Genomic DNA, 12,176 nt, shown 5'->3' with positions numbered 1-12,176 from the left:
ATAATTTCGTTTAGAATGTTTCCTTCGGAGTTTGCTCATATACATCTTTTAGTCATACTGTAAGAGTATATAAACTCTGTAAACATTCTCTCATTTTGTGTACTGAGCAGCCTGGACCCAGTTAGACTAATATAGGGAGTTTCATCATGAAAGAGCAGACAAGATTAAAAGGATTTAAACAAGTCGGCCAATACACATTTTCTTGTCAATCTATGGCTCAGACTGTGCAAGCTTAAACAAACAAATATATGAATGGAAGCCTGTGGGTTGAGTTCCCCACACCGGACAAAACGAGCTGTTTCTGTTGTGACTGTACTGTTCCCGTCTGACGAGGAGATTCTTTCCTTTTCTCGCCTTTTGTAAAGGTGTCTTAGACATTCCAAAGTGCTACAAAGCCTCTACTTCCTAATTGCGGAATATTGTTTACAGAGGGCTCATTGAGGGTCGGATTTAGCGTGCGGGCACGGCCCAACAGGAGAAAGGATCTGTCAAAGCAGTCTGACAAGAATGATAACAAACACACTTCTTTTCACATATATACGTTGCTTAACTTTATTCATGTACTCTTTTTCGTTATGAAATTTACTATAATTACATATAGTACAATAATGGCTATTATTTTCTACAAAAAGATTGCATAAATAATTTAAATGATGAAATTGAAAAAATAAATATGCAGTTCATTCTTTGTAACAGTCTTTTGGTCGGAGAGAGAGTGGATCCATTCATAAAAGAGGATACCGCTCAATGAGACCACACAGGTACAGTATATACAAGTTGCTATTTATGGCAAGTCTGCTTACATTATAAAAATCCCTTCCAGTTGCTATTTTAAATACACAATTGAAAAATAAGCAAATATTATCAGCATTGAAAAAAAGAAAGAAAAAAAAAACGCTGGGGAAGTCATGAGCTGAAAATGTTGAACAATTGGCATTCTCTTAATCTCTTTATCCTGTGTAAAATCAACATCCAGCCCACAATTTCAGTTTGGTTCACTTATTTGTCTCTTCTTTTTCCGGTCAAATGAGGAGACAGGAAGGATGACATCTTTGTTGAAGACTTCAATAATTGATGTAGGTAACCTGTTAGTGATTGCAGATAGCTGAATATCTCCAAATGGTTTCCATTGAAGCAGGGTGCAGAAAGGTTTTTTGCCCGTAAGGAATTTCTGCAGATTCTTGAGCACATGTGGGCCTCTTTTTTTCGGCTGTTCTAACAAACAGGAACTGACCATGTCTAGAGGAAATGGCTTTTTATGACTCAAATCCTAAACACAGTAATGGAACTATTTGGTAATTAGGACAAGTCACAGGAATATCGTTTGCGGTTCTTGACCTCCAGGGACTTGGACCGTGGAGGGCTGACACAACTTTTCGAACTCTCCATAGCGCAGCTCTAACTGCCAGTTCCGATCAGTTTCTTGTGGAAATGTGAAGTTGCAGAAACTCACATGGTGCCTGGCTCCGTTCCCTAGCCCGTCAAGAGGACTCGTGGGCTGGTAAAATTGACCAAGGTTAAGAATTTTGGGCCTCAGCGATCTGTCAGCAGCGGTGTGTCTTTTGGGCCCGACACGGCTGGACGGTCAAGTCATACGCTGCTCCAAGTCCCAAAAGAGGAGGACAAATCTGGTACACAAACATTCACATGAGTGCCTGGTGGATTGGTTGAGCGCTCAATGTGTGTTTTCCTGTACGTTAGCTTACCCTTTCAATGAACTTCAAACTCGAAATGAACTGCTTGGGTAGGAATATGTGGAGTTATTCCTCCTCCCTCAAAAATATCATGAACTATCACATTCCCTGAACTAACCTTACATAATGGCGTCTTTTCACTCAGGCATCCATTAGTCCACTGGCATTCTGAGATCAAACTGGGACAAAGTATGCTCAAGAGCACATACAAACAGTGAGACATCTGAAATAGGAAATAGGCATTGGAAACTTCTTGCTAATGCATGTATTCCTTCCCTTGGGTTGCAGTTTCTGAAATATGTGTGCATATGTATATAGGTGTATTTGTATGTGTGCAAGAGGGCGTTTCTGTATCAGTTCAACTTTTACCCTCAGTAGGAGTTGCTGTTGACTGAGGGCACTTTGCTACGGTGCTTCTTATTGCGTCGTGGCTTCTTAGAGGATAGCTCCTTGACATCCGATTGGTTGTGATGTCGAGTGTAGCGTTTGCACTTGCAAGACGTGACTACTCGGATTTTGTATGTCCGGTTTGGTCCGTTCGGGCACTGGAGTTGTATCCGCTGAGTGCGGGAGTGAGCTGGGATGCAGCGGTAATCGGAGGAGCTGCTTCTCCACCATTTCCCCCTTAGAATTGAGTTTGGCATGAGATGAGCTGGAAGGCATTGACCAGAACACACCAGTTCCTTCACAGGTTTGACACTGCGGCAAGATCCATCCGTAACGTAGCGGGTAGAACGCAGCTCCCGGCAGCTTAGTTCAGAGGCTCCTGGGAAAGAGAGCAGAACCAGAACAGATTAGTTCAATGTTTACAAAATGGTTTAGGGATGCATCTTAAATAAAACACAGCTACCAACACTGGGATTTATTACAGCCTGTATGACATACTGGGGTTTGGATTGTTCACAGCTATGATAAACAAAACCGATTTTATTTTTCATGTTTTGTTATGTACACAGTCGTTAAGTAGATTTCCTAAAGTTGACTTTGTTGTGTTTTGTCGAGTTTCCCAGAAAAATTAGTTAAGTGTACAACCCGAGAGGAAATTCTTGATCAAATCTTTTTATACCGGCTCAGTAAGTCTTTTATTTTATTTTATTTTTTGTCTGGTTTGGATTTGGCCACTAAATTGTAGTAGATGTGCTCTTGGTCGAAAGCTGGAATTGATGAGAAACCCAATCAATTAGAAACCCACAGACACTAAACAACATACATGTACCAGAATGCTTCTGAACCGGATCGAGACTGTCTAAAGTTTTGCAGTAATCTTTGAATTCAATGTAATCTCGTTAAAACTCCTCAAACAACATCATCATTCATTCGTCACATTTTACGTGTCAGTTAAAAAGATGAAACTGAGAGTGGAAAGATCTATTTTCTTCTTCAGCTCCCCTCATGGAGAAGAACAAAGGATTTATGTGTGTGATGAGTTCAGGTTCTGCCTCCCCTGATTCTCAGAAAATCTGATCTGATGTTTTATGAGGAGCTGGAGGAGAGCCAGAGGAAGATGAACATATCTCAACATGACCCCACACTGACCACCAGAGAAAATACACACGTCACCTCTTCAAGAGCAGCACATGAGAGTGTGATTTCTTTCTCCACCCCATCCCACCCCCTGACGAGCGAGAATAACGCACATGCTTGGATTGATAACTATTTCCTTATGCTGAAATACAACGTCATTTTAGGACTGTTCGCTGACATAATTAGTTATTTGGAATTATTTTCAGTTCACTTTACAAATTGCTCAAGCCTTAATTATTTTCATAACGTATTATTGTGATAATGTCCTTACTCTGTTCATGGAGGATTGCTTATTGTTATTTTTGGAAATACTCTGTGTATTTATTTAGCAATAAATTTAGACATTCCAATTACTCAAACACACTTCCCAAGACTTTACTTTAGTCCAAAGTCTTGATTTGTGTTTTGGAAACAAGCTCTGGGTGTTTTCTCAATTAAGTCCTCTTAAAAAGAACCCAACTTTTCTCTTTTTTCTGTTAATTCTGACATTTACATACACAACCACATATTGTACATTGTAAGAACTACCGTTGGTTTGAATTCATAGTAGTTTTACTTTTCACAGGTGGGAGTCATTCTCGTGGACATGCCCCGAAGATATGACCTCTTAGAATAACTTCTCACATTTTCAACTACCCTGAAACCATACTGTTGCAATTAGATGGTTATGGAAAGGCAGACCTTGTCTAATTATGTAAAATTGGGGATATAGCAACAAAAAAGGGTTATTGAAGTTAGTGTATCACTTGGCCTGTGAAACGGTGGAGCGGCATGCATTCTTTCTGAATACGAGCTTTTATTAAAAAGCGGCACATCTATTAAGAGCCGTTATATCCAGTTTTGTGGAAGTTAATGAATATATGGGTAGCCTATAAAGTCATTAGTTTGTCAAATTATTGGAGCAAATATCATTATAGATAGGCTTGTTGACTTTAGTCACCCCATGGACTTTTCAGTTGCTGGTGTATAATCCGTTTGAGATAACAAAACAGTGTAGGTCTCAAGATCTATCTAGTGGAAATTATCAATTTATCAAATTTATCAAATTATCAAATTATTATATTTTAAACTAATGTATTCATTTATTTTAACTTGTACACTTGCTAACAGTAGCATATTCATAATAAAGTGTTCTGATATATTTTACAATCAGTCCGATAAAATATCTAATCACTGATGTACTTTAGTGCTTGTTTAATTAAATAGAACTTTTTTCTATTTTCAATTATGATCAATTCATGAAAGTCATAAAAAAAGTTAAACAATTTTATAACAGCATTAGTTTACCACGGGCTTTATTAACATTAAAGAAAACGTTTTTAAAATCATATTTTATTTTATCATGAATTTACCACAAATTCATTTTTCAGAGTAGAAAAAGCCCACAATATATATGTTAAGAATTGGAACAAATTCATATAGTATATGTTTATGTTGGTGTTGAGCTACTTTGATAGAGCTCAATATGCAACTGTTAATTAAAGATCCTTGTTACTTACCATAAGTGCGTGAGTTGGCTGATGAGCGCCTTCCTCCGTTTTTAGCCCGGTTCATTGTATTATTGTCAGAAAGTTGTATCTGTTCCTCGGGTTTATTCGTGTCCTCCGTGTATTCTGGTATAATTTCTGTAGCATCATTTTTTAAAGCCCTCCATCCATTCGCAGCTGTGAGACATCCCTGTAGCAGCACGAGCAGCAACAGCCGCGCGCCGCAGTGCACGAGCGCTAAAGACACCTGCATGCTAAAATAGAGAACGAGACGTTCAGCGGGCAAACTCAGACCGGTTTTCTTCTCTTCCTGCGAGGCTTTCCTTTTTAAAGTACCACAGGTTTCGCAAAAAAAAAAAAAAAAAAAAAAAACGAAGAAAAAAACAGATAATTTAGCGCTTACACGAAGTGGGAGGGATTTAGGTAAAGCAGCTCATTCAGAAACTGATTGTAAGGAAGGGGCACGCGCAGAATTGTAAGGTCATCTTGGAGAGAGGAAATTCATCTTTTTTTCTTCTTCTTCTTATAGGCTATCAGAAATAAGACAGCGTGCTTTAGTGCTCAATTTCATCATGTGTCGTTTGCTGTTGTCTTCAATTGGAAAGAGCACTGAAAATACTAGTCAGAAATCTCCAGGTAGCCTACCTAGTTCTCTTTGAAAAAATATTTGATATACTTTTGTTTTCATTATTATTATTGTTTTGTACAAACTAGACAGTGACCTGAACGAGTAATTACACGTTTATAAGACTTTTTTTTATTATTAGTTTTCTGCTAAATTATCTTTTTTGAGCAGACACAATCTTTCATTTCTCATGCACAACACAAATTGTAATATAAATGTTGTGACGTTTGAACAGCATGCAAAGTTTTTGCGATATATTTGTGATAATGTGAGGCTATCCACGTATAGCCTATACTGAAAACGTGATGTTTGTTACTGTCTTATTTGGCGACCGTTAAATTAAGTGGTATGACTAAGTTGTAGCCTAACGAGTTTAATCATAATCGGAACTTTTGACAAATTTATTATAGCCTTTATTTGTTTGAAAATAATAATAACTTGCAACCTTATAATAACTTATAATAGACTTATAAAAAATAATAATAACTTGTCTTTGTTACATTTGTTACGTGTACCAGTAAAACCCTAATCCTATCCTAACCCTATAATTACATGTTGTTAATTAATGTTACTCAGTACTTAAATATATAATTCCACTTGTAACAATGACACCTTAAAATAAAGTGTAACCAACAACTTTTAATATACCCCATCCCCCTCTTCCTTTGACTCTATTTTTGTGTGAATATTTTAGGGACACATTATCAGTCTGACAGTATAAATTAAAGACTATATGAATAACAATGACAAAACTGTCTCACACCAGCGTTAAATGCATCACTTTGTACAAACACTGCCCTCTTGAGGGAGCAAAAGCCTTTAAAGAGTTTCTTTTATAGCATACTGTAAATGTTCTGCTTCTCCGTGTGTATTCTGCATGAAAATACTTAAGCTAAGCATACAATTGCCATTATGCATGAGCCGTATGCATGATACATTGTGTCCAGCCGATCGTTTAAGCTTAGAAACCACTTTGGCAGGATAGATGGAATTCTTCTGAGATCTATTGTGACTCTTCTTTTCGTCCTGTCATCATGAAGAAAAATAAAGATCACAGTGTCCACCACAGGCCCAGTCTGATTGTAGCTTATGTTCTTTCCCTGTCATTCACTGGCTGTTTTTATATCGCTTTGGGTTTGTGCACAGAAAACACAGTCTCCGGGCCTGCTTTATCAAGATAGCAGCATGAGCATAAATAACACTTAGATGTGTTCCAGATTTACAAGGGCTGCCAGCAAAAGATATTTGTATAAAGAAGGAAAAGGGGTAACACTATGTCAAAGCCACATAAACAAAGCATTTAACTCATCTGGACTGACAGGACTCTCGATGCAGATGAAATGCAAACACACTAACTTGCATTAAAAGCATTAAAAGTTTTTAGGGTCAAAGTTGAGTAGAAACATTACTCTTGCAAAAACAAAACGTGTTCTCGGACCCTGCTAATACGTTTTTGCCAACAAATTCAAGGTTAAATCTTGTATTATAATTATATGATTATGATGATGTTTGCTTCATTTTTTAATCTTTTTTATATAATTTTTTGGTGGCTCAAGTGTCAAATATTTATTTGCAATATCTCACATGGGACAAATTTGTGAAAAGGTTAGTATGTCTATAATAATCAGAGCAATTTTTCATACAAAACTATAGAGTCAGCAAAAAAGCTTAGGGGAGACTCTGATGGATGTAGTCATAATAACATTTCACAAAGCCTGTTGAGGATACATATAGTGTGTGTGGATGTAATAAGTGGTAAATGGAGTAGTTTTGCACAAAACATCAGTGAAGTCTCCATTCAAATGTGTAGATTACACTTTTTTTTGCTGTCCTGGGAACTGATGTCTCATTTGGAAATACAGTCCTGACAAATATTATTATAAATGAAGCATCTGCGCAATTTTACTTAAGAAAAACATTTATGGATCATATTTTATATGTACAAATATACTCCCCCGCAGCTTATGAACCTAAAATATCACTTTAATACCTCACATCTCAATCTGCCAAGCCACTTGCATTTGCCATTTTTTCATACTGAAAACTAGTCTGAAAATCTCACAGAAATAGAAGCACATTAGATGTTTAAATAAGCCATGACTGGCTGAATCATACTAAAAGCACTTCCAAGACTAAATCATGTTTTTAAAGAGTTCATTTGAGTTTAAAAGCAGCGGAAACCTCAGCTGTGGTTTTACTGCGAGTCTTGACAAACCTTGCTGACCGCTGGGTCCATGTGTTAACCACTACTATAGTACCAACAGAGCTGCCACATTTGTAAACAATGTGTAGTCGTAGCTTGCATGGAGAAAAATAACCAATAGCCAATCATTAAACTCATTCTGATGAGGTTATGAACAAATGGATTTGTGGGAGACATATATGGACAGTGTTTGCAAGTTCAGTTATGAAAGATTATTGAGAAATATTGTGCGTCATTGTTCTCAGGTTCACTTTGTTACAATCCAGATTGCTATTATACAAAAAAAAAAAAAAATACATAATCAAATCAGGTTCAGGGAAGTGAGATTGTACAGAACGATGTCAGAACAACGTCATTTCAATGTCTTGAAATTCTCAAGTGGTTTGGCATTGTCATTTACACGCTGTGTGGCCACTGTTAATTTGCCAAGTAAGAAGTAAGTAACATATTTTGTTGATCCTGGAACAACATTCCTGTCCGAAAATGTTGTCTTAACCCTATCCCTTTACCTAACTGTAACTCAGGGCCGTACCATAGACATTGAGGGGGACAGGTCCCACCTATTAATAGGAAATGGATAAAATGCCCCAAAAAAAAAATCCATGGATGGACCCACAATCACAACTCAACTTTTTTTTTTAATGCAATTTTGCTATTTTTAATTGAAAATATGCTATCATTAAATAATGATGTCATTCATAACTTAATGTGATGAGATAAAAAATATATATATTTTTTGTTTTTTACATTTTTGACAGACATATTAGGCATACAAACAAGAGTAAATTTGTGCATATGCTTAACTTAATTAAAATATTATTTGCGAAGTGTTTAAATGGGTTACTTCACAACTATAGGCTACAATTAAATGCCTTAAAGGGGGGGGGGGTCAAATCTCATGTCAATCTTGAGTACCTATAGAGTAGGTATTAGGTATTAGGTATAGAGTAGGAAGCATCCTTCATATCTCCGAAAAGTCTTTAGTTTTATTATATTTATAAAAGAAATATGGGCTCTACCAAGTCTTTCCGGAAAAAACCGAGCGCCTAGAGGCGTATAGTGTGGGTGGAGCTAAAGAATGACGAATGCGCAAAGCGGTGACGTCCTCAAGCGTGGAGAAACCCTTGCTATTGATCTCAGCTAATAGATTTGATCCAGAATCTAATTCGGAGGCTGAAATAGAAACAGCAGCAGCAGGACGTCCGTCTCTGTGGTTGTCACATGCCTGTCCTGTCTTGTGTGCACATGTGGGTTTTGTCATGTCTCCGGTCTACTGTCAACCCCGCCCTTCTTGTTATCTGATTATTGGTTTATTTGCCCCACCTGTTCTCCCTCATTATCTGCCTTGTTTGTTCCCTTTATAATCTCCTTGTGTTTGTCAGTCTGTGTTGGATCCTTGTGTAATGTCTGCGTCTCCCGTCCTCCCCGTGATTCTGTTGGTTTGTTTTTGTTTATGTTTATATTTTATTATTCTATTATGTGTTTTTCCCCCTCGTGGGTTTTGTTTTGAGTTTATGTTTTATTTGTTATAAATAAATATATCTTTTTCTGCACTTGAGTCCTCGCACCCTTTTCCCTTGTCTGTGACGTGACAGAAGGATCCAACCCTACTATGAGGACTCAGCAGAGAAGTTCTCCCTCGGTGCCAGTTCCGGGGGTCCCGAGTCCGGGAATCCCGAGTCCAGACATGGCCTGGAGGGCCGTAATGGGAGGGTTTGTGGTGACCGTCCTGCATGCTTGGGAAAAGCACAGGGTGTCATCCACCACTCCGGTGGTCCCAGTTCCGGTGGATCGTGCTCCGGTGGTCCCTGTGCCGGTGGATCGTGCTCCGGTGGTCCCTGTGCCGGTGGATCGTGCTCCGGTGGTCCCTGTGCCGGTGGATCATGCTCCGATGGTCCCTTTGCCGGTGGATCGTGCTCCGGTGGTCCCTGTGCCGGTGGATCGTGTTCCGGTGGTCCCTGTGCCGGTGGATCGTGTTCCGGTGGTCCCTGTGCCGGTGGATCGTGTTCCGGTGGTCCCTGTGCCGGTGGATCGTGTTCCGGTGGTCCCTGTGCCGGTGGATCGTGTTCCGGTGGTCCCTGTGCCGGTGGACTCCGTTCCGGTGGTCCCGAGTCCGGAAACGGCCTGGAGGGCTGTGATGGGATGCTTTGTGGTGGCAGTCCTGCATGCGTGGAAGGAGCACAGGGCTTTATCCGAAGCCCCGGAGGCAGTTCCGGTGGTCCCAGTTCCGGTGGATCGTGTGCCGGTGGTCTCAGTTCCGGCGGATCGTGTTCCGGTGGTCCCTGTGCCGGTGGATCGTGTTCCGGTGGTCCCAGTTCCGGCAGATCATGTTCCGGTGGTCCCAATGCCAGCAGATCGTATTCCGGTGGTCCCCGTGCCCCCCTGGTCAGTCCCTCCCGTGCCCCCCTGGTCAGTCCCTCCCGTGCCCCCCTGGTCAGTCCCTCCCGTGCCCCCCTGGTCTGTCCCTCCCGTGCCCCCCTGGTCTGTCCCTCCCGTGCCCCCCTGGTCTGTCCCTCCCGTGCCGCCCTGGTCTGTCCCTCCCGTGCCGCCCTGGTCTGTCCCGCCCGTCCCTAGTGGAGCGTCTGGTAGCCGCTCCTTAAGGAGGGGGTAATGTCACATGCCTGTCCTGTCTTGTGTGCACATGTGGGTTTTGTCATGTCTCCGGTCTACTGTCAACCCCGCCCTTCTTGTTATCTGATTATTGGTTTATTTGCCCCACCTGTTCTCCCTCATTATCTGCCTTGTTTGTTCCCTTTATAATCTCCTTGTGTTTGTCAGTCTGTGTTGGATCCTTGTGTAATGTCTGCGTCTCCCGTCCTCCCCGTGATTCTGTTGGTTTGTTTTTGTTTATGTTTATATTTTATTATTCTATTATGTGTTTTTCCCCCTCGTGGGTTTTGTTTTGAGTTTATGTTTTATTTGTTATAAATAAATATATCTTTTTCTGCACTTGAGTCCTCGCACCCTTTTCCCTTGTCTGTGACGTGACAGTGGTATGTACTGTATTTAGTGGCCTGTCAACATTTGTGTGTCTTTACTCGCAGTTTATGAGGACATGATTCGGTTTATGGACTATTGTATGCGACTAAACCTTAGCAGTAGCAAGCAAAACGGTTTTGCACGTCAGACTAGTGTAACGTTAACTTATATATAGAACAACAATGGAGTCCGTTAGCGCATTTGAATGACGAAGCACGCGATCGTGTCGTTTACTGATGTTTACTCACGTGAAGATAAGCAAAAGCACAGACATTTGAAGCAGTTTTACTCACCGGCTGCTTCCAAAGCAGGACCGAACCTTTATCACTGGGACCGCTCCGTCAAAAACACACTTCTTGGAGTTTGGAGATCCGCTTTGCGATGCGACTGAAGCGATGTTGTGAAGCTTCCCGTCATTTCTGCATTCAAATCGGTTCAAATGCAGCGCTGCCTTCCCAGAATGCTGTGCTGAAGCGTTGAAGTTGCTTAATGTCAAAGTGGAGGAATGAAGTGGAGCGCGGCGCGGACTATAACCAACATAAGTGTTCACGGATGACTGGATCTGCAGCTTGAGAGCAGTGTTTATGGACGTGCATTTCCTCCCTCGCTCTAGTCACGCGTGCGCGCACCCTACCGGGAGAAGAGCCCGTACGGCCCATACAAGGACCTTCCGCTCTTATTAACGTCAAGTCGACCTATACTTGGAAAAAACTCTCCGAAACTTGTGAGAAACCGGAAGGAGTATTTTTAACACAGAAATACTCCATCAAACGTCCAACATTAGTTTTTGAAACTTTGTCTATGTTTAGGATGGGAATCCAAGTCTTTAACAGTGTAAAAAAGCTCAGTATGCATGAAACAGCATTTCACCCCCCCCCCCTTAACTGAACCATAAAATCAGAGGGAAATCATACGTGTATATAACACGGATAGACCTAACTCTGGTTGTAATCCTAAACTTGACGTGAAGTGTAAACTTCTCCCTTAAATCTGATTGATAGAGATGTTGTTCCAGGGTCAGCAAACCTGTTGATCCAAGAACATGTTGTACTACATAAGAAAATGTTGTACTAAAATCACATTCACCTTGTGAGTCATTATAGATGTTTAATCTTAATCTAAAATTTTAATCTAAATCTAAAATTATTTCTGGATTTATTTATTTTATTTTTATTTTTTGGTAAATGATGAGTAGGATGTATTCAGGATTTACTATACCAGAGCCATTCTAGTTTACTTGATTTCACAAGATGTAAAAAAATTTTATGTTGTAATCTTTGACGGAAAACCCAAAATATGTGGATCAGTAATTCAAATGATATTTTGCAACAGTTCGTACAAGCCGAATGCCATTTTCATGGTGCATGAATCATTCTTTCATTGGGTGTTCATTTTTTTTTTGTGGAAGTGTCTGAAATCTGAAAGCAACTATCGAAATCTAAAGCAGATTTTTAATTGTAGAAACGCACAATTATGATGTGCTCTTCTGAAGGAGCGCCACCATTTCCCAGAATTCTCTGGAAAGGTGTGCTAATTAGCCATGAACCTATAGAAAGTATCAGCTGCTGAGCATGCAGGAATTTATTTGGGTTCTAAGAGGAGGGAGGGGTGGGAGGAAGTTATTTCAAGAGCATGTTTCAAAAAGCTCCACAAGTTTGCTTTTT

General features: G+C 40.1%; 1 protein-coding gene across 1 annotated transcript; it reads right to left on the bottom strand.

Moving 5' to 3' along the window:
* Nucleotides 1-358: 358 nt before the first annotated feature.
* On the bottom strand, nucleotides 359-5,009 carry sost (sclerostin). The gene is made up of 2 exons (XM_067429318.1): nucleotides 4,718-5,009; nucleotides 359-2,460 (listed from the first exon to the last, which is right to left on the bottom strand). Exons 1-2 carry the CDS (start codon nucleotides 4,956-4,958, stop codon nucleotides 2,066-2,068), a joined length of 636 nt encoding a protein of 211 aa, XP_067285419.1. The 5' UTR covers nucleotides 4,959-5,009; the 3' UTR covers nucleotides 359-2,065.
* Between the last annotated feature and the right edge of the window lie 7,167 nt (nucleotides 5,010-12,176).

This window comes from Pseudorasbora parva, chromosome 21 (assembly GCF_024679245.1).
Source record: "Pseudorasbora parva isolate DD20220531a chromosome 21, ASM2467924v1, whole genome shotgun sequence".
In the NCBI taxonomy this organism is placed as follows: Eukaryota; Metazoa; Chordata; class Actinopteri; order Cypriniformes; family Gobionidae; genus Pseudorasbora; species Pseudorasbora parva.
This window is presented reverse-complemented; position numbering and strand designations above follow the sequence as displayed.